This window comes from Babylonia areolata, chromosome 10 (genome assembly GCF_041734735.1).
Source record: "Babylonia areolata isolate BAREFJ2019XMU chromosome 10, ASM4173473v1, whole genome shotgun sequence".
NCBI lineage: Eukaryota > Metazoa > Mollusca > Gastropoda > Neogastropoda > Buccinidae > Babylonia > Babylonia areolata.
This window is the reverse complement of record NC_134885.1, coordinates 9,235,710-9,263,340: the sequence shown is the minus strand read 5'-3', so window position 1 is coordinate 9,263,340 and position 27,631 is coordinate 9,235,710. Positions and strand designations below refer to the sequence as shown.

Here is a 27,631-nt window from a genome sequence, read left to right as displayed (position 1 = left end):
TGAGTATGACAATGACACAAGAAAGAGAGTCGTTAGCCAGGTGAGAGAGAGAGAGAGAGCAGTTAGCAGCTACCTGTGTGCTCTGTGTGGGTGTGACAAGGTACCGGTGTTCCCTGTGTGGGTATGACAATGACACAAGAAAGAGAGTCGTTAGCCAGGTGAGAGAGAGAGAGAGAGAGCAGGTAGCAGCTACCTGTGTGCTGTGTGAGTATGACAAGGTTGCTGTGTTCCCTGTGTGGGTATGACAATGACACAAGAAAGAGAGTCGTTAGCCAGGTGAGAGAGAGAGAGAGAGAGCAGGTAGCTCACCTGTGTGCTCTTTTTTGGATATGACAAGGTACCTGTGTTTCCTGTGTGAGTATGACAATGACACAAGAAAGAGCGTCGTTAGCCAGGTGAGATAGAGAGAGAGAGAGCAGGTAGCTCACCTGTGTGCTCTGTGTGGATATGACAAGGTACCTGTGTTCCCTGTGTGGGTATGACAATGACACAAGAAAGAGGGTCGTTAGCCAGGTGAGAGAGAGAGAGAGCAGGTAGCAGCTACCTGTGTGCTCTGTGTGGGTGTGACAAGGTACCGGTGTTCCCTGTGTGGGTATGACAATGACACAAGAAAGAGCGTCGTTAGCCAGGTGAGAGAGAGAGCAGAGCAGGTAGTAGCTACCTGTGTGCTCTGTGTGGGTATGACAAGGTACCTGTGTTCCCTGTGTGGGTATGACAATGACACAAGAAAGAGAGTCGTTAGCCAGGTGAGAGAGAGAGAGAGAGAGAGAGCAGGTAGCTCACCTGTGTGCTCTGTGTGAGTATGACAAGGTTTCTGTGTTCCCTGTGTGGGTATGACAATGACACAAGAAAGAGAGTCGTTAGCCAGGTGAGAGAGAGAGCAGAGCAGTTAGCAGCTACCTGCGTGCTCTGTGTGGGTGTGACAAGGTACCGGTGTTCCCTGTGTGGGTATGACAATGACACAAGAAAGAGAGTCGTTAGCCAGGTGAGAGAGAGAGAGCAGGTAGCTCACCTGTGTGCTCTGTGTGGATATGACAAGGTACCTGTGTTCCCTGTGTGAGTATGACAATGACACAAGAAAGAGCGTCGTTAGCCAGGTGAGAGAGAGAGAGAGAGAGCAGGTAGCAGCTACCTGTGTGCTCTGTGTGGATATGACAAGGTACCTGTGTTCCCTGTGTGGGTATGACAATGACACAAGAAAGAGCGTCGTTAGCCAGGTGAGAGAGAGAGAGAGAGAGAGAGCAGGTAGCTCACCTGTGTGCTCTGTGTGAGTATGACAAGGTTTCTGTGTTCCCTGTGTGGGTATGACAATGACACAAGAAAGAGAGTCGTTAGCCAGGTGAGAGAGAGAGCAGAGCAGGTAGCAGCTACCTGTGTGCTCTGTGTGGGTGTGACAAGGTACCGGTGTTCCCTGTGTGGGTATGACAATGACACAAGAAAGAGCGTCGTTAGCCAGGTGAGAGAGAGAGAGAGAGCAGATAGCAGTTACCTGTGTGCTCTGTGTGGATATGACAAGGTACCTGTGCACCCTGTGTGAGTATGACAATGACACAAGAAAGAGCGTCGTTAGCCAGGTGAGAGAGAGAGAGAGAGCAGATAGCTCACCTGTGTGCTCTGTGTGGATATGACAAGGTACCGGTGTTCCCTGTGTGGGTATGACAATGACACAAGAAAGAGGGTCGTTAGCCAGGTGAGAGAGAGAGAGCAGGTAGCTCACCTGTGTGCTCTGTGTGAGTATGACAAGGTTTCTGTGTTCCCTGTGTGGGTATGACAATGACACAAGAAAGAGTCGTTAGCCAGGTGAGAGAGAGAGAGTTGAGCAGTTAGCAGCTACCTGTGTGCTCTCTGTGGGTGTGACAAGGTACCTGTGTTCCATGTGTGGGTATGACAATGACACAAGAAAGAGGGTTGTTAGCCAGGTGAGAGAGAGAGAGAGAGAGCAGGTAGCTCACCTGTGTGCTCTGTGTGGGTATCTGCAGGGCCAGAGCCAGGCTGTTGTGGTCGAAGCTCTCGTCCAGGGCGATGAGCGCCCCGTGCACCCCCGACTCTATCAAGTTGTTGGCGTACTCCCGCAGGTTGATTGACTGCACCCACCGGATCACCCGCTCATTGGACCACACCAACACGTCTGTCAACACATTTGTTAAAAAAAATGATAATAATAATTATAAATGGCATTTATATAGCACCAGACAGGCGCAACAGCTGAGTGGTTAAAGTGTTGGACTCCATCAAGTTGTTGGTATACTTCCACAGGTTGATCGATTGCACCCTCATTGGACAACATCAACACATCCGTCAAAATGATTATCAAAAATAATACTCACTGGACCACACTAAAACATCTGTCAATGCGGTTATAAAAAATATTTGTATTTGTATTGTATTTCTTTTTAATAGAACAGATTTCTCTGTGTGAAATTTGGGCTGCTCTCCCCACGGAGAGCGCGTCGCTACACTACAGCGCCACCCATTTTTTTTGGTATTTTTTCCTGCGTGCAGCTTTATTTGTTTTTCCTATCGAAGTGGATTTTTCTACAGAATTTTGCCAGGAACAACCCTTTCGTTGCCGTGGGTTCTTTTACATGCGCTAAGTGCATGCTGCACACGGGACCTCGGTTTATAGTCTCATCCGAATGACTAGCATCCAGACCACCATTCAAGGTCTAGTGGAGGTGGAGAAAATATTGGCAGCTGAGCCGTGATTCGAACCAGCACGCTCAGATTCTTCGCTTCCTAGGTTACCTCTAGGCCATCACTCCACACTGAATGGCTAATCGACTGCACCCACTGGATCACGCGCTCACTGGACCACACCAACACGTCTGTCAATACGGTTTTGTTTTTTTTTAAAAGATAACAACAAACGGCATTTGTACAGCACATTTCTCTAAAAAGAAAACAAATAATAATTATAATAACGAATGGCATTTGTATAGTGCATTTCTCTAAAAAAAAAATATATATATATATATATATATATATATATACATACAATAATAACAATGAATGGCATTTGTATAGCACATTTCTCTCTAAAAAAAAAAAAAAAAAAAATCATAATAAATAAATAACAATGAATGTCATTTGTATAGCACATTTCCCTAAAAAAAGAAAAAAGAAAAGAAAAAAGAAAAATAACAATGACTGGGATTTGTATAGCGCATTTCTCCATATAAAGAAAAAACAACAACAAAAAACAAAAAAAAACCCCAATGAATGGCATTTGTATAGCGCATTTCTCCAAGTTAATTTCGACTCAACGTGCTGGCAATCACCCCTTCATCTGCCACCACGCCTGAAAATGACAAACCACAGTCAACCATACAAACAACACCCATGAGCAGAAAACGGCTCAAAGCTCAGCACCGGCACGGAATTCCAAGATCTCTGTACAGATTTTACAAAGATCACTGAAAGGTAGCAATAACCACAGGAGTTGCTTTCTCACATAATAATAATACTGTACATTTATATAGTGCCCTTTCTCACTAAGAGCTCAGGGCGCTTTACATGAAAGAAAAATATTACAAGTAACATAAAACATTCATGGCCACTCTTTCTCAAAAAACCTAAACCCTCTCCCACTCTACATACATCCAAAGTGAGCTAACATGGGTGTGTTGGAGAAAAGGAAGCTGAGAGTACTTATAGATAGGTTTTACAAAGATGAGTCTTTAGTGATGAGCGAAAAGCAGAACTAGAATCAAATGCACGGATATGATGAGGAAGGTTGTTCCAGATGTGAGGAGCAGCAAAGAATAAAGAACATTCACCATAGGTTCTTGTATTGACGCGAGGAAGTTTCAAAAGGTAACCATCAGAGGAACAGCGGAGATTTCTTGTGGGAGTGTAAACACTGATAAGGTCAGAAAGATAAGTAGCTCCTGCGGAGTGGAAAGCAGAATAGCAGAGACACACAACTTTGTATTTCTTTCTCGCTTCAATGGGGAGCCAGTGTAGAGTGCGGAGGTGAGGAGAAATGTGATCAATACATGGGACCCTGAGAGTCAGACAGGCAGCATTGTTTTGAAGTTTTTGAATTCGCTGAAGAATATTATGTGGACAGCCTATGAGAAGAGAATTACAGTAGTCAATTGTGTACTCTCGCACACACTCCTTCACATTCAGTACCTGATACCAGCGACAACACTAAGGACACAATTCACATGAACACACGTCCACTATCCTGTCACACACCCAGACGCACTTCCTGACCTTTGACTTCAGCTGCACTCTCCTCTCGCCGCCTCTCCAACTCCTTTCTGTCGTAGTTGAGTTTTTTCAGGCAGTTAATGCCGTACTGTAAACTGGTTCTGAAAACAAAAAAAAAACACACCCCAATCTGAAATTAACTATGCTCTGATATCACAGAAGACATTCTCCTTTGATCACTGTACTTAACTCTCTCCATACGAACGGCGAAAAAGACGATGTTAACAGTGTTTCACCCCAATTACCATCATCAAAATATTGCAAGCAGAAGGCTCTTATACTGAAGACGTGAATGTTGACAAAGAATACCACAATTCGGACGACGGAAGCTAAAGGTTGGGTCATTCAGACACCCACTGGACATCCGAGGGTTCTGTGTAGAGGATAAGAGAGGACTGGCAGTACTGAGTGAGTTAATGTAAACATGTACTTGAGATTTTTTTTTATTTTTTTTTTAATAACACTGCACTCACTGTAAAATAGTTCTTTTAAAAACAGAAACCATTATGGCTTGCTCTGACTTAGACTGTCATCACTGTAAGTCACGAGAAAATAAATAAGGATAAAAAACAACTGACCAACCCTGAAAGTGGATTTTTCCCCCCCTCAACCTCAAGTGCATCAGTTTCTGCTCAACTAAAACAAGAGAGGCAAGGCCTTCAAGACTCACTTGTGATACACTTAAAAAAAAAAAAAAAAAAAATCCAAGCTTTTTATGTATTGAGTATAATTTCAAAATGTAATGTTTAAGATGAGAAAGATCAGTTTAAAGCAAATTAAGTCCCCTAGCATTAATTACAGAGTAATTTCCCTTTTTTACTGTCTGCACCAAAACGTTTGCAAAATAAATAAAACTTCCATGCTTAGCAAAAGAAGTTCCTGTTTGAACAAAAAATAATAATAATGACTGCTCTTGTTGCTGGGTCAGAATATCAGATCAAAGTGCCAAGTTTAGAGAATACAAAAAATATAAATATAACAGTAAATGCAGTTTGCATATAATTAGGCTTCATTTTTTATTTTTTTGTGCCCATCCCAAAGGTGCAATGTTGTTTTAAACAAGATGACTGGAAAGAACTGAATTTTTCCTATTTTTATGCCTAATTTGGTGTCAACTGACAAAGTATTTGCAGAGAAAATGTCAATGTTAAAGTTTACCACGGACACACAGACACACGGACAGACACACAGACACATGGACACGCACACACACAGACAACCGAACACCGGGTTAAAACATAGACTCACTTTGTTTACACAAGTGAGTCAAAAAAACGTTCATGATCATGATTTGTCACAAACTGCCAGTAGAAATGCTACAAGCACTAAAAAGCAGACATCATTCACTCAGGTAAACTGTTATCACTGTACTGCTACAATAACTTGTATGAGTGACAAGTTTACAATCACCTAAACTTGTGCATCTATGCTTGTAAGTTGCATGGATCAAATCATGTATGCAATCTAGTGTTTGTGTACATGAACTGTAAATTCCAACAGAGGAAGAGAGAATGCATACACACACACACACACACACACGTACGCACACACATACTCATCTAATATAGCTCAAAGTGAAAAGAAAGAAGAAAAAAAAAACCCCAAACCTTTTTCTTCAGAACCACTCAAAGACACCACATGTTGAATTAATGACAGCTCACATACGTCTAATGTGAAAAGCAGTTAAATCAAAAAAAGCACACATACACACACACTGACAACCACACACACACACACAGAACCACAAACTCACACACACACACAATCTAGTATCGCTCAAAGTGAAAAGAAAAGAAAATCTCACACACACACACACACACACACACACACACACACACACACACACACACACACACACACACAGAAACACAAACACAAGCTCACACAAACAACACATCTAGTATCTCTCAAAAAGAAAAAACAGAACAAAACACAAAAAAAATCCAAACATTTTCACAAGAACCTCTCAAACACCCCACACATTTACCCTTAGCCCTAACGACTGAGCCACCCAGCCACCGACCTGTGGAAGCTGTCAACCATCTTGAGCTGACCGCGGAGGTCCTTCTTGGTGAGGTGGTCCAGCATGCGGGCGTCCACCAGGCACTCCATGAAGTGGGAGCGGTACTGGGGCAGGCCCAGGGACGGCAGCCACTCCTTGCCCATCCACTCGTGGTTCATGTCCCCAAACGCCAGGGTCTGCACAGTCACAGTCACAGTCACAGGCACAGGCACAGACATATACATGCAATGCATTCGCTGTCGTCACACAGTATGCAGTTTCCACTATCGTCACAAAGTATGCAACTTCCACTGTTGTCATGCAGTATGCAATTCACACTGTCGTCACACAGTATGGAACTTCCACTGTTGTCACGCAGTATGCCATTCACACTGTCATCACACTGTATGGAACTTCCACTGTTGTCACGGAGTATGCAATTCACACTGTCATCACTCAGTATGCAGTTTCCACTGTTGTCACGCAGCATGCAATTCACACTGTCATCACGCAGTATGCAATTCACACTATCGTCACACAGTATGCAATTCAGACTATCGTCGCGCAGTATGCAACTTCCACTGTTGTCACGCAGTATGCAATTCACACTGTCGTCACGCAGTATGCAACTTCCACTGTTGTCACGCAGTATGCAATTCACACTATCGTCACACAGTATGGAACTTCCACTGTTGTCACGCAGTATGCCATTCACACTGTCATCACACTGTATGGAACTTCCACTGTTGTCACGGAGTATGCAATTCACACTGTCATCACTCAGTATGCAGTTTCCACTGTTGTCATGCAGTATGCCATTCACACTGTCGTCACACAGTATGCAACTTCCACTGTTGTCACGCAGTACGCAATTCACACTGTCGTCACGCAGTATGCAATTCACATTATCATCATGCAGTTTACAATCCAGTTTACAATTCACACGGTCATCATGCAGTATATGATTCACACTGCTGTCACAATTCCCACTGTTGTCGCACGGTATACAATATACACTGACATCATGCAGCATACAATTCACACTGTGGTCACAATTCAGTCACAGGCACACACACACAATGCATGCTGTCATCATGCAGTACGCAATTCATACTGTCCTCATGCAGCATGGCAATTCATGCTGTTGCCACACAAGATACTTCTTCTTCTTCTTCTCCTTCGTTCATGGGCTGCAACTCACACGTTCATTCATATGCACACGAGTGGGCTTTTACATGTATGACCGTTTTTACCCAGCCGTGTAGGCAGCCATACTCTGCTTTTGGGGGTGTGCATGCTGGGTATGTTCTTGTTTCCATAACCCACCAAACACTGACATGGTTTACAGTATCTTTAACGTGCATATTTGATCTTCTGCTTGCATATACACACGAAGGGGGTTCAGGCACTAGAAGGTCTGCACATATGTTGACCTGGAAGATCGTAAAAATCTCCACCCTTTACCCACCAGGCGCCGTCACCGTGATTCGAACCCGGGACCCTCAGACTGAAAGTCCCAACGCTTTAACCACTCGGCTATTACACCCGTCACACAAGATACAATTCACACTGTCATCATGCAGTATACAATTTACACAGTATGCAATCACAGTATTCAATTCAGTCACACAACATACAATTCATAATGTCGTCACACAGTATGCATTCACACTGTTGTCAAGCAGTATACAATTCACACAGTGATCATACAGTAAGCAATTCACACTGATGTGTCATGCAGTTAACACTGAGTATGCAATTCAGACTGTCGTCATGCAGTTTATAATTCATACTGTCATCACACAGTATAAATTTCACGCTAACATCATGCAGTATAAGATTCACTTAGTCGTCGCACAGTATGCAATTCACACTGTCATCACGCAGTATACATTTCACACTAATGTCATGCAGTACACAATTCACACTGTCGTCACATAGTATACATTTCATACTGTCGTCACACAGTATACATTTCACACTAACTTCATGCAGTATACAATTCACTTAGTCGTCACGCAGTATGCAATTCAAACTGTCATTACACAAACAAAGCACACACAACACACTACACTACAACACACCACCGACACACACACAAAAATCAGACAACACACCGTGCATGAAGTCCTGGGGGCAGAAGGAGAAGTGAAGGACACAACATACAACAACACACCACAGCACAACACACCACAACACAACACACTACAACACACCACAGCACAACACAACACACTACAACACACCACACTAGAACACATCACAGCACATCACATCACAGCACAACACATCACGCTACAACACACACCACAACACAACACGCTCCAACGACACACACACACACAAAAACAGACGACGCACCGTGCATGAGGTCCTAGGGGCGGAAGGAGAACTGGAGGACACAACATACCACAGCACAACACATCACGCTACAACACACCACGCTACAACACACACCACAACACAACACGCTCCAACGACACACACACACACAAAAACAGACGACGCACCATGCATGAGGTCCTAGGGGCGGAAGGAGAACTGGAGGACACAACATACCACAGCACAACACATCACGCTACAACACACCACACTACAACACACCACAACACAACACGCTCCAATGACACACACACACATACAAAAACAGACGACGCACCGTGCGCGAGGTCCTAGGGGCGGAAGGAGAAGTGAGGGACACCATCTCCTGGATGGCCAGCCTCAGTTTGAGGCGGTGCAGGGGGTTGGAGATGCCGATCTCTCGCTGGATCTCCGTGTCCGACAGCGCCGACATGATGGCCCCGCTCTTCACATTGGCCCGACACGCCGCCACGTACCACGGGGGCATCCCCACCCACATCTGCAACAACGATGACGACGACAATAACATCATGCACTGTCAGTGTGTAAATGAACAACAACAACAAATAATAACTAAAAAATGAATCAAATAGTATGATTAAATATATAAATAAATAGATAAATAAATACTATATAAGTTCACCACACACCACACATAAAATGAATAAAATAGAATGAACAGATAGATAAATAAATACCATGTAAGTTTTGGCATCCCCACCCACATCTGCAACAACAACGCCATGCACATCATCAGTATCTAAATGAACAACAAATAATAATAATAAACGAATAAAACAATGAACAGATACATAAATACCACTTGAGTTTTGCCATCCCCAACCACATCTGCGACAATGACAACAACGCCACACACACCCAACAGTGTGAAACTGAACAACAACAGAAATAATTTTTTTTTAATGAACAAAACAGAATGAGAGAGAAGGGAGGTAGAAAGAGAGGGAGACAGAGAGAAAGGAGAGAGAGAGAGAAAGAGAGAGGTAGAGGGAGAGACAAAAAGACAGGGAGAGAGAAAGAGAAACGGGTAGAGACACAGAGACAGACACACACACACGCATTGAGACACAAACTGAGACACAGGTATAGAGACAAAGAAAGTCAGACAGACAGATAAAGAGAGCAACAGGCAGAAACAGGGACAGACAGACAGACAGACAGACAGGGACAGACCTCCAGCCAGGCGACCACAGTGGGTCCGTTCCATAAGGCAAAGGGTGTGGAGGCCTTCATTGCTTCCTCCAGCAGTTCATGTCTGCACACCACACACACAGTCACATTTTGCATGTTGTCACCATTAAAACATACATATACAATCTCACACAATTTTCAAAAGTTATCAATCTGTGGCCCTGTTAGGGCATGAGAGTGTTTCTCAGAACACAACATACCCAGACTTACCGTAATGTGCGCATCAAAGGTACAGTCAATGTTTTGTATACATGTACGGAAGAGTCCTATACGCAACATTTCAAGTATTAGTGCATCTGCCGAGTCTTTATAGTATGAGTTTGCTGAGCATTCGCTGCAAACTGCCTTGTGTCATCATCCATTCCTGAGAAGATAGGTCACCCAAACAGACTGTGAGCAAGCATGCACAACAGACACCAACAGAGAGGAGAGAAGAAGGAGAGACCAACAGAGACAGAGAGAGGAGAAAGGAGGGGGAGGAAAACACACACACAAATGGAGAGAGGAACTAACAAACACACACAAAGCACACACAGCAATGTTTTTAAAGAACAATATCAAGATAATGCAATGGAACTGCAGATCATTGTCCACAAACACTGATCTTCAGTGTTGACGATCTTCAGCAGTCCATTGCTAATGTATGACTTTTTCAACTCCTTGTTAAACAGTCCAGTTGGTTCGCTGTTATAGTTGTTAGTTTTTCATTAGAAATGTTATATTGTTATGATTTTTTGTTTATTTTTTAAACAAAACTTAAATCAATAATTTTCACACACACACACACACACACACACACTTTCACTTACTCGTATGCGTACACAGTAATTCCCCCCCCACCCCCACTCGATTTTTTTCCTTCCCTCGTCTAATATCACTTACAGTGAAAAGACGTTAAACTAAAGAACGAACGAACGAACAAACAAACACACACAAAACACACACAGCGACATGAAGGGTGAGAGACGTGAAACAGACACCCACTTTTTCTTCATGCGACGGTCAAAGTCTGACTGCCCCAGTCCCACGGCAAGGTCTGTGCCCGTGATGTCTGCCCCCTCATAGCCAGCTGCAACCACAACCACCACTGCCAACATGGAGAACACGTCAGAAACTATCACTTCTCATTATTATTTCTTTTCTTCCTATTCTTTTCTATTGTCATGGAAAATTATTGTTAATGTGTATCTGCCTGATTGCTTGTGAGGGCCTTTTGTATTTTTTAAACAATTTTTTGTGATCACTTTTTAAAAAAATTATATGATATGTGTCAAAGATGTTGATACATAATGTTTCTATGCCCACCAGGGGGGACATAAAATAAACTTCTTGCCTTGCCTTGCCTCATCTGTGGTGCCTATGGCAAAAGTTTTAAAAACACAACAACAAAAATGATACGGAACACAGATCGGAACAAACCAATGTCTTCCACATGACTAGCAACATGTATTATAAATTGCATTAATCGAATGACAAAGGTAATAAATGATGAGCGCCCAATGGCAGCTGTCAGTCGGTTCCACCCAGGTAGGCAGCCTGTTGCGCATGTGAACTTAGAACCTGGTCTCCAACAGAAGATAAGTGCTATATAGTATCCACATCATCATCATCACTTTTATTTGTTTGGGGGTTGTTGTTTTTTTCTCTGTGTTAAATTCGGGCTACTCTCCCTGGGGAGAGCATGGTGCTAAAGTGTAAAGTCATCCTCTATTCTTTTCCTGCATGCAAATGTATTTGTTTCACAATAACTTGAATAAGAGTGGATTTTTCTCCAGAATTTTGTCACCAACTTGAATAAGAGTGGGGGGGGGGGGTCACCATATTTAAAGTCCTTGATTTTCGTCAAACTTGCATGTTTCCAATTGTCGTCTTTTTCCTACCTTAGACCAGGACATGTTTATTGATCAGAAATAAATGGAAGTGAATTTTCTTTTCTTTTCTGATGACAGCACATTGAATTTTGATACACTGAAACTGTAATTGTGGTTCATGGTTGGAAAACAGGAAGAATAAAACTTTGTTTTCTTCTTCGTTCATGGGTTGCAACTCCCACATTCACTCGTATGTACTATGTACACGAGTGGGCTTTTACGTGCATGACAGTGTTTACCCCGCCATGTAGGCAGCCATACTCCGTTTTCGGGGATAAACCTTGTTTTCAAGGATTGGGGAAAAAAACCAAAAAAACCATGATGTGCCAGATTGACAGCGTGGGTGCCCCATACCTGCGGCCATGTCCCTGGCCAGAGCCTCCTTGGACTTGGTCTTGTCTTTCTTGGAGAAGAAACGCCCCAGGGAGCTCTTCAGGCCCTTCTTCTTGGAGTGCTTGTGCAGGGAGTCCTGGCTGCTGTGCACGCTCCCCACGGGACTCCTGGAGGAGCGCATTGCCTGCAGGCGACTGGCAACACGCAGCAGAGTGTTTTTGCAGTCTGCGTGTACTGTGCAGTGTGTGACACCAAACACACAGTGTTGTACATATATATCCCTATGCTTTCATCCCACATAATTCTGTTTCTACCCAATGAGAGGGACAGTTTTCAGTTTCAGTTTCAGTAGCTCAAGGAGGCGTCACTGCGTTCGGACAAATCCATATATGCTACACCACTTCTGCCAAGCAGATGCCTGACCAGCAGCGTAACCCAACGCACTTAGTCATGCCTTGAGAAAAAAAAAAGTGAATAAATAATAGATAAGCTTACATAAATAAATAATAATTATAATATAAAAAAAAGGTAGTAGTAATAATAATAATAATAAAATAATAATAATAATAATAAATAAATAAATAAATGAGAGGGACAGCCACCTCAGAATCATGGTCTGAGTATGCGTGCTAGCTCTCTGGGCATCAGTTCCTGACAAACTCGTTTGGGCATCAGTCGCTTACATCACAGCTTGTGTCACTTGGTTGATGCGAGTTATCCCAATGCTATCATCCCACATGATTCTGTATATCCTTGATCCAAGAACAAAAAAAAAACAAACAAAAAAAACAAACAAACAAAACCAAACCACCTAGGAAACAAACTTTGTAACTTCATGCTCCTCTGGCAAATATCATGGATGTCATCCTCTGTCGTCTTGCCTGTTTTTGAGAGGTCATTTTGAAATCAACACGGTCATTCCACACACTTGTGTAATTTTCTATCACTTCAGTTTTTAAAAACTACCAACGGATTCTTTCATTTTGTAACTGCTTAGAACCCACTGGTGCAGACTCCGGCAGGTGTCTGGATTCCTGTTCTGTTCAAACTACCACTCCGCTATGCGGAGAAATCTTAAGTAGCTGCTGCTAACAGCCTCCCTTGGTAAATTACGTCCCTTGTGTTTTTCTCAGCCAGTCATCACTAGTTCTACGGTGAAAATACGTTACTTCTCTAATGGGGAGCATGAGTACAAAACAGAACAAGGGGGGCAACTCACGTGGCTGTGTCGCTCTCACTCTTGGCCAAAGCAGCTGCCACTCGTTCCAGGCGCAGAGAGCGTGGGGTAGGGGGAGACGACTCGCACTTGATCTGCCGAGACTCTTCCTTGGCTCCAATGGCGCTGTCATCGCGGCTGTACTGCTGTGGACAGGTGTGTGTAGTGGGCAGCATGAGCACTGTGTTATTGTTGTCTTTGTACGAGTACTGTCTTACTGTAGTCTTAGCATGAATACAGTATTATTGTAGTCTTAGCTAGAATACTGGTTTACTCTAGTCTTAGCATGAGTACTGTATTATTGTGGTCTCAGCATTAGTACTGTCTTACCGTTGTTTTAGCAAGTGTACAGTCTTACTGTAGTCTCAGCACAATTAGGCTTACTGTAGTCTTTGCCCGAGGACTGTCTTACTATAGGCTTAGCAAGAGTGCTTTCTTAAATTTTCAAGTCTTTGCACATATGAATACTGCACTACTGTAGTCGTAGCATGAGCAGGGTCTAACTGTAATCTTAGCATGAGAACAGTCTTACTGTAATCTTAGCATGAGTAATGTATTACTGTAGTCTTAGCATGAGTATTGTCTTACAGTAGTCCTAGCATGAGTATGATCTTCCTTTAGTCGTCGCATGAGTTATTGTATTACTGTAGTCTTAGCATGACTACTGTCTTACTGTAAAAAACAAAAACAAAAAATCTAATCAACATGTTACAAGTCAATATATCTCAGTTTTGATTTGGCAGATTAAAAAAAAAAAACAACTAATCAAAAAGGTTGCAAGCGAATATATCTCAGTGTTTATCTAGCTTCCCCGTGATGTAGGTACAGGCTTATTGCAACCATAGCAACAGATGGCTGTTTTCATTGTAGACGGCTTTAGCAAGTTTACACACAGTTATTCACTGCTAGCTGTTGATTGCTCAGTTGTGGCCTAATCAAGTTCACACACAGTTATTCACTGCTAGCTGTTGATTGCTCAGTTGTGGCCTAATCAAGTTTACACACAGTTATTCACTGCTAGTTGTTGATTGCTCAGTTGTGGCCTAATCAAGTTCACACACAGTTATCCACTGCTAGCTGTTGATTGCTCAGTTGTGGCCTAATCAAGTTCACACACAGTTATTCACTGCTAGCTGTTGATTGCTCAGTTGTTTGTTGATTGCTCAGTTGTGGCCTAATCAAGTTCACACACAGTTATTCACTGCTAGTTGTTGATTGCTCAGTTGTGGCCTAATCAAGTTCACACACAGTTATTCACTGCTAGTTGTTGATTGCTCAGTTGTGGCCTAATCAAGTTCACACACAGTTATTCACTGCTAGCTGTTGATTGCTCAGTTGTGGCCTAATCAAGTTTACACACAGTTATTCACTGCTAGCTGTTGATTGCTCAGTTGTGGCCTAATCAAGTTTACACACAGTTATTCACTGCTAGTTGTTATTGCTCAGTTGTGGCCTAATCAAGTTCACACACAGTTATTCACTGCTAGCTGTTGATTGCTCAGTTGTGGCCTAATCAAGTTCACACACAGTTATCCACTGCTAGATGTTGATTGCTCAGTTGTGGCCTAATCAAGTTCACACACAGTTATTCACTGCTAGTTGTTGATTGCTCAGTTGTGGCCTAATCAAGTTTACACACAGTTATTCACTGCTAGTTGTTGATTGCTCAGTTGTGGCCTAATCAAGTTCACACACAGTTATTCACTGCTAGCTGTTGATTGCTCAGTTGTTTTTTTTTGCTTTTACTTGACACGACTGACAGTCCCCTTATCTGAATGCTGACAAACTATCTCTTATGCATCATGAAAGAAATCTTACTTCCACTCTGCATGAGCTACAAGTGAAGAGGATAAAGAACTTTCAAGAAAAAAAAAGATTTACACTAACCACTATTAGAAAGCAAAAAAGTATGAAATTCAGAAATGGTTTAAGTGGAATAAAACAGAAAAGTTCTCCAATGTTTCTAAAGCATTCGTTTACAGGAGTCAACAACTGGATAAGTATTCAGACAAAACCTCAACAACCGGATAAGCGTTCTGCCCAAACATAAGAAATGGACAGATATTCAGACTAAACCTCAACAACTGAATAAACACTCAAACAGTAAACCTCAACAACAGGATAAATATCCAGACAGTAAAATGTTTGTTCTTTTGTTTTTTAGATCTTTTTTTTTTTTTTTGCTTTCCAACCTGGAATCGGTGTTCTGTCATGCAAAAACCTAAGTCTTCAATGTTTACAATTTACCACAATTCAGACCAAATAACAAAACAAAAAATGCTGCTGAGCAAACCATCAAATAGGGGGTGGCTCATGTTACAACGTCTACCAAAAGCTACTGCTGATTAAAAAAGACAACAAAAACAATGATAAATAATCAACAAACAAACATGCACAGTCCAAGAAGCCATTTACAGTTGCTTACACCACCCATCTGTTTGTATTGACACACGAGTGGTCATGAACGTATGATGCCTATAAGTGACATTTTCTTTCCTTTTTTTTTTCTCTTTTTCTAAAGCAGATCATTATGATGCTTCTCTGTCAAATAATGAGATAAAGTAGCTACACAAAAAAAAAAAAAAAAAAAAAAAAAAAAAAAAAAATCACAAAAAAAAGAAAAGAAAAGGAAAGTGATTGCATATTTCAAGAAAAACTGGAGATCATGCCAATGCTGAACCACCTGAAATGCCACCGCCAACTCCAGAAAGGGACACAAGATTATCATACTGTTTAGGATATCTCCTAACTCAATCAAAGTGAGCCACAGCAAACTGGAATAATTCTCGTATCTTGTCACTGAGAATACACAGTCTGACAAGACCTGCACCGTAATTCTGTCCAAACAAAAAAAAAGAAAGCACAAACGTGTGCCAATGGATGCCTGTTCATTTGTTCCCTTTCACAGGATAACTATCACTTTTGTGTTTGAACAAGAAACACACACAAAAAAACCCACTGAAGTAAACTTTCAAAATACCAAAACTTTCAATCAGAAAAGATCTTTAGGGGGGATAACTATCACTGACAAAAACACGCAGGAGCAAAGGCAACCTGTCAGGAGCAAAGACACAGTAACAACAGTCACCACACTGATACCAGTTCAGCAAACAGCCCATGTCCATGCTGGCAAGCGAAAAATTGGGGGAAAACCAAAAAGGGACCTACCCCACCATACTAAAGCCGTCACAGCCCTGTTCAACAACTACCAATCTTCTGCTGGACTGTACAAAACCATATATGTCAAAAACACTGCCTTAAACACTACAGTGGTTATAAACACTACCTTAAACACTACAGAGGTTATAAACACTACCTTTAACACTACAGAGGTTATAAACACTACCTTTAACACTACAGAGGTTATAAACACTACCTTTAACACTACAGAGGTCACAAACACTACCTGAAAACACTACAGATGTCAAAATCACTACCTGAAAACACTACAGATGTCAAAATCACTACCTGAAAACACTACAGATGTCACAATTACTACCTTAAAACACTACAGATGTTACAAACACTACCCAAAACACTACAGACATCACAAACACTTCCTCGAAACACTACATATGTCACAAACACTACCTTAAACATGACAAACGTCACAGACACTACATTAAACACCACAGACATCACAAACACTACCCTACAACAACACTGCAGATGTCGCAACACTGTTCCACACTACAACATGCATGAGAACTGCACACAACTACAGCTGTTTGTCAAACAACACACACACACACAAAAGAATACTTAAAACTACTTCAGTTGTCACAAAGGCTAACCAGCTTGAGAGCTGTCAATTGGAAATTAACCCCTTCATGATACTATCGGCCACTGGGACGTCCTCAAAACTGTAAATGTCACATAAGCTACACCAATAACATCAAATTCATTACGGACCAAGTATTGTTCTAATGTCGAGTGCATATACTTTTGTAACCTGACAATTGAGCATATAATTTTTCACTGTAGCTTGATGAAGCCTTTTGTACACGAAAGTGAGTCTTCACAAGTGACTGAGAACGTTGATGTTTTTGACTTTTTGCATTCATTATCAGTTGTTTCGCTTGTCAGTTTAACGACTTCTCTTTTACGAAGTCCTTTAAGTAATTTCCTGTAACTGTATTTAGAGGGTTTTTTTTTCTTCCAAATTTCACCCACATTTTTACCCTCATTTGCCCAGTTTCCCCCAACCCTCCATTCATCCACATCTCCCACCCCTTCTAACCGATAATACTCAGATGTATTCATAAATACTTTAACACTGTTGCTGTCAGGACTACACGAAGCACTGCACCAATCATGTGTAGCGTAACAGCAGAACTGCTGTCACCTGACTGATGAATGCCACAGATGTCATGGAAAAAAATCTCACAGCACTATGACTCTCACAGAGGCTGCCTCCAACACTACTAATACTGCTGTCATTTTACCATTCATCACTACAAATGTCATGGACAGAATCCCATAACACTGCGTCTGTCACGGTTGCTGCCAACAACACTACTGCTGTTTTATGTTCAGTGAAAACTACATATGTCACAGACAATGCTCGACTGTCATGGAGATTGCCTTCAACGCTTCTGCTGCCATTATGACCATTCAAAACTACAGAGTACTAATGTCAAAGAAACTACCCCTCGGCTCCCCCCAACCCTCCAAAATTACAACTGTTACATGACAATTCAACACTACAGATGCAACGTCACTATCAAACACTTCACGGCTCCTGCACGGGGGCTCAACAATACACAGCCATCACACAGAACTATCACACACACAACAGCTGTCGTGAGGACTATGACCCCACGACACTACGACAGCAGACCGCAAGAGTGCTCAAAAGCAGTGTGTGTGTGCCAAAGGGAATGAAAACAACAGCACCACTATGTAGAGACAAAAACATCACCAAACCCAGTAAGACACCACCATATACCTGGGTTTGTCCCGAAGCGGAAGTCGTGACAGTTGTCTGCCCACTCTGAAAACGAGGTCCACAGGGCTAAGGTTAAAAAGGTTAAAGGTCCCACAGCCTTTTAAGGCCATCAGGGCAGGTAACTCTTATCCAATGTGTCTAGGGCTCGGCATGGAAAGACGGGGTTCCATTCATCTTTCTGAGAGGGCTACGTCTCCATAAACACAAACACGTGAATGATGTAACAGCAGCAACACTGACTGAGGATAAAGGGACTGTGACTAGTATCTACTGAGGCCGTAAAGAACTAAACACTCATGAAGAACAGGTTCATTGTCTGCACAAAGCCACAATGAAAATATCACAACAATAAAATGCAGATGGCCATTGTTTATGTGACAATCTTACTCATTTCTATTACCTTAATCGATCGATTTTAAACTAATCTAGCCGTGGCTTGTAATCCCATTGTCTTCATTCTGCGGGTTAAAATGTCAGCCAAGTTTAGTAGTTTAGCAGCTGCTAATGACATGATAAATACATCTTTATTTTGTTACACTTCACTCCTTAGAATCAAGTTGCAGTTTCAGTTTCTCAAGGAGGTATTGCTGCATTTGGACAGATCCATGTATGTTACACCACACCTGCTAGGCAGATGCATAACCCAACGAGCAACCCAGGCCTGGAGTGCATGCGTACTTGTGTACCTATCAAGAGTGGATTTCTTCTACATAATTTTGCCAGAGAACTACATTTTTGTTGCAATGGGTTCTTTTTCAGTGTTCGAAAGTGTGCTGCAAACAGGATCTCAGTTGTTGGTTTTTTCCTCATCCATGTGACTAGACTCTCAGTTTGATTTTCCAGTCAAACTTGGGAGAAAGAGCGAGACTGGGGTTTAAACCCTGACCCAAACACTGGCAGACAAGCATAGTGTTACCTATCCTGCCACTCTCCTCCAACTCGTCGTAAAAAAAAAAAAAAAAAAAAAAAGGAGCTATCTCCCCTATCTAAAAAAAGACTCTCCATGATAAACAGAAAAGGACCAATCTTAATCCTAAGGACCCAAGTGAAAAGGCATTTCCACATTTAAAAAAAAAAAATCTGCCATCAAATATCTAAAGAGACTGAAGATATTCTGGTTACTGTGAAAACAATAACAATTAGTAACAATTTCATTTGCAGGGACTTTAATGTTGTTTTCATAAAAAGATCAATCTCTTTAGACTAAAATGGTCTGAAAATATTCTGTATTTTCAAAAAACAAGAAGCAGAATTGTCAGGAAAATGTCAGGAATTAAGTGTTGATTTCTACTGCTAGGCAGACACAGACCAAAACACACATAGACAACCACACACTTCATCGAAGTCATAACTAACGACACAGCTGGGAGCGCACATGTATACATTTCTCTCTTTCACCGGCCAAGTTTCTGTGTGAAAATCACTCCCCAGTGCCAACTGTTTCAGACTTGATGCTCTCAGTCAAACAATTTGGTCTGTGTCAAAACAACACAGTGGCCCTTTTCATTTCAAACTCAATACGGAAGGTTAGTCAACTTCCTGTTGTGCAAGAAAGCTGGCTGCAACTGTCAAGTTTTGATACAATGTGAAAAGCGGTCTCTTTGTGAATTCGGGGGTGTGCATGCTGGGTATGTTCTTGTTTCCATAACCCACCGAATGCTGACATGCATTACAGGATCTTTACCGTGCGTATTTGATCTTCTGCTTGCATATACACACGAAGGGGGTTCAGGCACTAGCAGGTCTGCACATATGTTGACCTGGGAGATCGTAAAAATCTCCACCCTTTACCCACAAGGCGCCGTCACCGTGATTCGAACCCGGGACCCTCAGATTGACAGCCCAACGCTTTAACCACTCGGCTATTGCGCCTGTCATTAGGTCATGCTCAACATTCTGTATCTCCCCCCACCCCACCCATCACCTAATATCACTGGCAGTACAGAGAAAAGATGTTAAAACCTAGAGATCATACAAACATCCAAACTATCTTTCATCACACAAAGACAGGCAAACAGACGAAATCACACACATGACTTAGAGATTATAAAAACACCTCTCTCTCACAGACACAGCTCTCTCTCTCTCTCTCACACACACACACACCTCTCTCTCTCTCTCTCTCTCTCACACACACACACACATACACAAAATCATCTAAAATCACAACTGTGGATAGATGCTAAATAAAAGAACAAACACAAACACGCACACACACACAAAATTGTAGATAGACGTAAAACGAAAGAATAAACACACAGACACACACAAACACACACACCCACACACGCACAGTACAAAGCCTACAGACCTGCTGCGTGGTGGTTGTGTCTGTGGCGGTGGCCAGCTGGGGACTGGAGGAGGAGTAGGTGTACAGCTGGGACATGGTCATCCCTGCTGGGGCCTGCAACAACACACCCCATTGGTCACTTCACAGTTCTATAAATACATCTCTGATTGGTCCCTCAACTTTTCACACCAAATTGGTCAATTCAGAGCTCTTAGTGGTCTGTCAACTGTTCACACCCTATTGGTCAATTCAGTTCAGTGTCTGTCAACTGTTCACACTAGGAATCCAATGTCATGTCCTAATGTTCACACCCTATTGGTCAATTCACAGCTGTCAGTGGTCTGTCAACTGTTCACGCCCTATTGGTCAATTCACAGCTCTCAGTGGTCTGTCAACTGTTCACACCCTATTGGTCAATTCACAGCTTTAGTGGTCCGTCAACTGTTCCATGGTCCATTTTCGCGTCATGTCGTCAGTTCACACCTATTGGTCAATTTACAGCTGTAGTGTCCGTCAACTGTTCACACCCTATGGTCAATTCACAACTGCTGTCTGTGAACTGTACGCCCTACTGGGCAATTCAGAGCTCTCAGTGCTTCAACTGTTCACACCCTACTGGTCACTTCACAGCTCTGTAACTACATCTGTAAGTGATCTGTCAACTGTTCACACCCTACTGGTCATTCACAGCTCTGTAACTACATCTGTAAGTGATCTGTCAACTGTTCACACCCTACTGGTCACTTCACAGCTCTGTAACTACATCTGTAAGTGATCTGTCAACTGTTCACACCCTACTGGTCACTTCACAGCTCTGTAACTACATCTGTAAGTGATCTGTCAACTGTTCACACCCTACTGGTCACTTCACAGCTCTGTAACTACATCTGTAAGTGATCTGTCAACTGTTCACACCCTACTGGTCACTTCACAGCTCTGTAACTGCATCTGTAAGTGATCTGTCAACTGTTCACACCCTACTGGTCACTTCCCAGCTCTGTAACTACATCTGTAAGTGATCTGTCAACTGTTCACACCCTACTGGTCACTCCACAGCTCTGTAACTACATCTGTAAGTGATCTGTCAACTGTTCACACCCTACTGGTCACTTCACAGCTCTGTAACTACATCTGTAAGTGATCCATCAACTGTTCACACCCTACTGGTCACTTCACAGCTCTGTAACTACATCTGTAAGTGATCTGTCAACTGTTCACACCCTACTGGTCACTTCACAGCTCTGTAACTACATCTGTAAGTGATCTGTCAACTGTTCACACCCTACTGGTCACAGCTCTGTAACCACAACTGTCATTGGTCTATAAATAATCCACTCCTCTTTACAGCACTCTACTGGTTACTGCTCTGTAACCACATACGTCACTGGTCCATAAATAATTCACACCGCTTGACAGTAAACTACTGGTCACAGCTGTGTAATTACATCTCTCATTGGTCTGAAACAGTTGACACATCTTTAGAGCACCCCATTCGTCAGATCATAGCTCACTGCTTTGTAACTACATAACCATACATCCTATTGGTTGGTTCACAGCTAACTGCTCTGTGACCACATCTCTCACTGGTCCATCAATCGTTTACACTTTACAGCACCCTATTGGTCAGTTCACAGCCCCCAACAACAATTCATTGTCATGCTTTTTAATAACATCCACTGGTCGTAACTCGCTGTTTGTAACATTATTCATTGGTCCATCAACGGTTCACACCTCTCAACGCTCTTGGCATTCTTCTTGTTCTGACATGTGCATTTCAAAACCAACTTTAAAAACTCTCAAGCTGAAGTCACACCAAAATGGTGAATTGAATCCCATAAAAAAATCATTAAAAAAAACTGAAACCAATCACCAAAGAAACCAAAATCATGCAACTGCCAAAAATTACACGCAAACTAAAACCCAGCTTCTGAGCCAAACAAAAACACCAGAACTCAAACCTAAATGAAAAATGAAACTATAAAATCAAACTCCATCAGAAAAAAAAAAAAAAAAAAAAAAAAAAAAAAAAAAAAAAAATAAGTAAAACTAAACTAGTCCACACAAGCTTGACAAAAGGGCCTATATAAAGAATATTTATATAAATCATTTAAAAAAAACCTGAAGGAAGACAATGTGAATTTCAAAAAATAGAAATAAAAAAGAATAAAAAGTAAAACAAGCGATGACAGCCAAACAAAGCGGCCGTCTTAACAGAACAAAACCACACTCACTACCAACAAAGACTAAGAGGCAACCTCAAACACTGCATCCTTCGCTCATTTCCATGGACTTTCGACCAATGGCCTAGTTATATGACCATGCGTCCACCACGTTCAGAGCCAAACAAGCGACTCAGTGACCATCTGAGCTGAACTGCTTTAAGTCGTAACAAACCTTATCAAAATGACCACACACCCGCAGTCTGATATGGACATAAGCCATCAGTTTGGCTTTAGTAACAACATGAACCCACTGGTCAGTCCAATAACCCATCATTAGAAAGTGCCCTCAACACCGGTATAACACACTATACCAGAAAGTGCCCTTAAAAACTACACTCCATCAGAAAGTGCCCATAACACTGGCACAAAACCACACAGCAACGGAAAGTGCCCTCAACATCGGTGCAACACCACACTGAACTAGAAAGCGCCCGCAACACTAGAATGCACCAGAAAGTGCCCCAAAAACTAAACTCCATCAGAGAGTGCCCAAAACACCGTCACAACACCACACTGCACCAGAAAGTGCCCAAAACACCGTAACAACACCACATTGCACCAGAAAGTGCCCAAAACACCGTAACAACACCACACTGCACCATAAAGTGCCCAAAACACTGTCACAATACCACACTGCACTAATAAAGTGCCCAAAACACCGTAACAACACCACACTGCACCAGAAAGTGCCCAAAACACTGTCACAATACCACACTGCACCATAAAGTGCCCAAAACACCGTAACAACACCACACTGCACCATAAAGTGCCCAAAACACTGTCACAATACCACACTGCACCATAAAGTGCCCAAAACACCGTAACAACACCACACTGCACCATAAAGTGCCCACAACACTGTCACAACACCACACTGCACCATAAAGTGCCCAAAACACTGTCACAATACCACACTGCACCATAAAGTGCCCAAAACACTGTCACAATACCACACTGCACCATAAAGTGCCCAAAACACCGTAACAACACCACACTGCACCAGAAAGTGCCCACAACACTGTCACAACACCACACTGCACCAGAAAGTGCCCAAAACACCGTAACAACACCACACTGCACCAGAAAGTGCCCACAACACTGTCACAACACCACACTGCACCAGAAAGTGCCCACAACACCGTAACACCACCACACTGCACCAGAAAGTGCCCACAACACCATGACAACACCACACTGCACCAGAAAGGGCCCAAAACACCGTAACAACACCACACTGCACCAGAAAGGGCCCAAAACACCATGACAACACCACACTGTATCAGAAAGTGCCCAAAACACCGTAACAACACCACACTGCACCAGAAAGTGCCCCAAACACCATAACAACACCACACTGCACCAGAAAGTGCCCAAAACACCGTAACAACACCACACTGCACCAGAAAGTGCCCAAAACACCGTAACAACACCACACTGCACCAGAAAGTGCCCAAAACACGGTAACAATACCACACTGCACCAGAAAGTGCCCAAAACACTGTCACAACACCACACTGCACCAGAAAGTGCCCAAAACACCATGACAACACCACACTATATCAGAAAGTGCCCAAAACACCGTAATAACACCACACTGCACCAGAAAGTGCCTAAAACACCATGACAACACAACACTGCACAAGAAAGGGCCCAAAACACCGTAACAACACCACAATGCACAAGAAAGTGCCCAAAACACCGTAACAACACCACACTGCACAAGAAAGTGCCCAAAACACCGTAACAACACCACACTGTATCAGAAAGTGCCCAAAACACAGTAACAACACCACACTGTATCAGAAAGTGCCCAAAACACAGTAACAACACCACACTGTATCAGAAAGTGCCCAAAACACAATAACAACAAAACACTGCACCTGGAAGTGCCCTAAACACTGGTATAGCACAACAATGCATCAGAAAGTGTCCTCTGCACCAATATACACCACGCCAGATCAGAAGTCCTCACACCATCATACTGCACCAGACTGTAACCTCAACACTTAAAACACCACAGAGAAACTGTCCTAAAACATCAGCTTGGTAACACACAACATCCTCATAACAAGTAACACTGCCGCATTGCACAAGAAAAGAAATGTCCCCAATACAAGTACAACACACCATACAAAAAGCATGCCATCACCAGAATTGACATGACTCTGAAGGAACATAAACCATGCAGAATGACGCCAATACCACTACAGTACATCCAGGTGTTTACACTGTCAATACAATACCAAACTGACAGCAAAAAAAAAATGCAAGCACTACACCAAACTGAACTAGGCAGTGATAACACACTGCAACAAAACTGAGCTAGGCAGTGATAACACACTGCAACAAAACTGAACTAGGCAGTGATAACACACTGCAACAAAACTGAGCTAGGCAGTGGTAACACACTGCAACAAAACTGAGCTAGGCAGTGATAACACACTGCAACAAAACTGAACTAGGCAGAGATAACAGCCCTGCAAACAACACTGCAATAAATATGAACTAGGCAGCGATAACACCCTGCAACAAAACTGAACTAGGCAGTGGTAACACACTGCAACAAAACTGAACTAGGCAGCGATAACACCCTGCAACAAAACTGAACTAGGCAGTGTGTTATCACTGCAACAAAACTGAACTAGGCAGTGTGTTATCACTGCAACAAAACTGAACTAGGCAGTGTGTTATCACTGCAACAAAACTGAACTAGGCAGTGATAACACACTGCAACAAAACTGAACTAGGCAGTGATAACACACTGCAATAAATATGAACTTGGCAGCGGTAATACACTGCAATAAATATGAACTAGGCAGTGATAACACACTGCAACAAAACTGAACTAGGCAGAGATAACAACACTGCAATAAATATGAACTAGGCAGTGATAACACACTGCAACAAAACTGAACTAGGCAGAGATAACACCACTGCAATAAATATGAACTTGGCAGTGACAACACACTGCAAAAAAACTGAACTAGGCAGCGATAACACCCTGCAACAAAACTGAACTAGGCAGTGTGTTATCACTGCAACAAAACTGAACTAGGCAGTGTGTTATCACTGCAACAAAACTGAACTAGGCAGAGATAACACACTGCAACAAAACTGAACTAGGCAGTGATAACACACTGCAACAAAACTGAACTAGGCAGTGGTAACACACTGCAACAAAACTGAACCAGGCAGTGATAACACACTGCAACAAAACTGAACTAGGCAGTGGTAACACACTGTAACAAAACTGAACTTGGCAGTGATAACACACTGCAATAAATATGAACTTGGCAGTGACAACACACTGCAAAAAAACTGAACTAGGCAGTGGTAACACACTGCAACAAAACTGAACTAGGCAGAGATAACAACACTGCAATAAATATGAACTAGGCAGTGATAACACACTGCAACAAAACTGAACTAGGCAGAGATAACACTGCAATAAATATGAACTAGGCAGTGATAACACACTGCAATCAACAAAACTGAACTAGGCAGAGATAACACCCTGCAACAAAACTGAACTAGGCAGAGATAACACACTGCAACAAAACTGAGCTAGGCAGTGGTAACACACTGCAACAAAACTGAGCTAGGCAGTGGTAACACACTGCAACAAAACTGAACTAGGCAGAGATAACACACTGCGACAAAACCAAACTAGGCAGTGATAACACACTGCAACAAAACTGAACTAGGCAGTGGTAACACACCGCAATAAATATGAACTTGGCAGTGGTAACACACCGCCACGCAATAAATATGAACTAGGCAGTGGTAACACACTGCAACAAAACTGAGCTAGGCAGAGCGACGACAATGTGCACACCACCAGAGGCAGCAACAACCAAACACAAGATCATGCCCACAGCAACAGATTCAACACCTGGCTAATCTCAATCCACAGGGCAGCCACAAAGGAACACTACCACAAGACTGGGCACAGACACAAGACTGTCCACACCAGGTGCTCCACAACACCACACGAAAAAAAAACAAAAAAGCCCCACTCATCACAACACCTGCAAACGACGTTGCCACCGCTACCAAAAAGTGGTGACAACAACACCGACAGAACAACACAACGCCACCATGAGGGATACAACAGGCTATGCCAACAACACTGCACGTCATCCACATCCACAACACTGCACCGCAGCAAAAAGTGGTGACAACAACACCGACAGAACAACACAACGCCACCATGCGGGATACAACAGGCTATGCCAACAACACTGCACGTCATCCACATCCGTAACACTGCACTGCAGCAAAAGGTGGCAACAACAACACCACGAGCACAACACAACACTGCCCCATGAATACGACACAAAGGGTTATGGAAGTCATTCACATCCACAACACTGCACTGTACCAAATGTAGCTACAACACCAAGAGCACAGCACAACACTGCTCCATGGATACGACACAACAGGTTATGCAAGACATCAATGTCCACAACACTGCAACGCATCATAAAGTGGCGATAACAACACCAAGAGCACAACAAAACACTGCCCCATGGATACGACACTACAGGCTATGCAAGCCAACCACGTCCACAACACTGCAGGGTGTCCATCCGTCCACAACATCACAGGGGAAGGAAGGCAGGCAGGCAGGCAGGCAGGAAGGCAGGAGGGAGGGGAGTGACCCGACTCACAGTGTGATACTTGTGCAACCAGTCGCCCGACTGGGAGACGCGGGGGGTGGGGGTGGAGCGACCACTGGCGGGCGGGGAGACACGGTCCAGTGCCCCGCGCCAGTGGGTGGCTATAGCATCCAGACTAGTGGACCCTACCCGACTCTCCAGCTCGTCTGCTCGCTGCTCCGTCGACTCCTTCTCCTCCTGGATAAGCCTGCAGAGAGAAAGAAGAAAAACAAAAAGAAAAAAAAAGTGAGTCAGCTGCCATGAAGCACCATTCCCCCAAATTAACTCTTTCTCTACTAAAGT

The 27,631-nt window shown here is 42.9% G+C and overlaps 1 protein-coding gene across 9 annotated transcripts in view; it reads right to left on the bottom strand.

Annotated features, from left to right (window-relative positions):
• LOC143286760 (liprin-alpha-1-like) overlaps positions 1-27,631 on the bottom strand; it is a 63,299-nt gene that overhangs the window by 18,462 nt on the left and 17,206 nt on the right. For 4 of the 9 annotated variants that reach the window (XM_076594506.1, XM_076594507.1, XM_076594515.1 and 1 more), the window contains exons 14-24: positions 27,341-27,536; positions 20,470-20,562; positions 18,159-18,203; positions 13,214-13,356; positions 12,016-12,188; positions 10,775-10,859; positions 9,773-9,854; positions 8,877-9,077; positions 6,239-6,414; positions 4,219-4,316; positions 1,953-2,128 (exon numbers count right to left, since the gene is read on the bottom strand). In XM_076594506.1, the coding sequence (XP_076450621.1) occupies positions 1,953-2,128; positions 4,219-4,316; positions 6,239-6,414; positions 8,877-9,077; positions 9,773-9,854; positions 10,775-10,859; positions 12,016-12,188; positions 13,214-13,356; positions 18,159-18,203; positions 20,470-20,562; positions 27,341-27,536 (1,468 nt within the window). The remainder of the gene's footprint in view (positions 1-1,952; positions 2,129-4,218; positions 4,317-6,238; positions 6,415-8,876; positions 9,078-9,772; positions 9,855-10,774; positions 10,860-12,015; positions 12,189-13,213; positions 13,357-18,158; positions 18,204-20,469; positions 20,563-27,340; positions 27,537-27,631) is intronic. The other 5 variants (XM_076594510.1, XM_076594508.1, XM_076594509.1 and 2 more) reach the window with 5 other exon arrangements.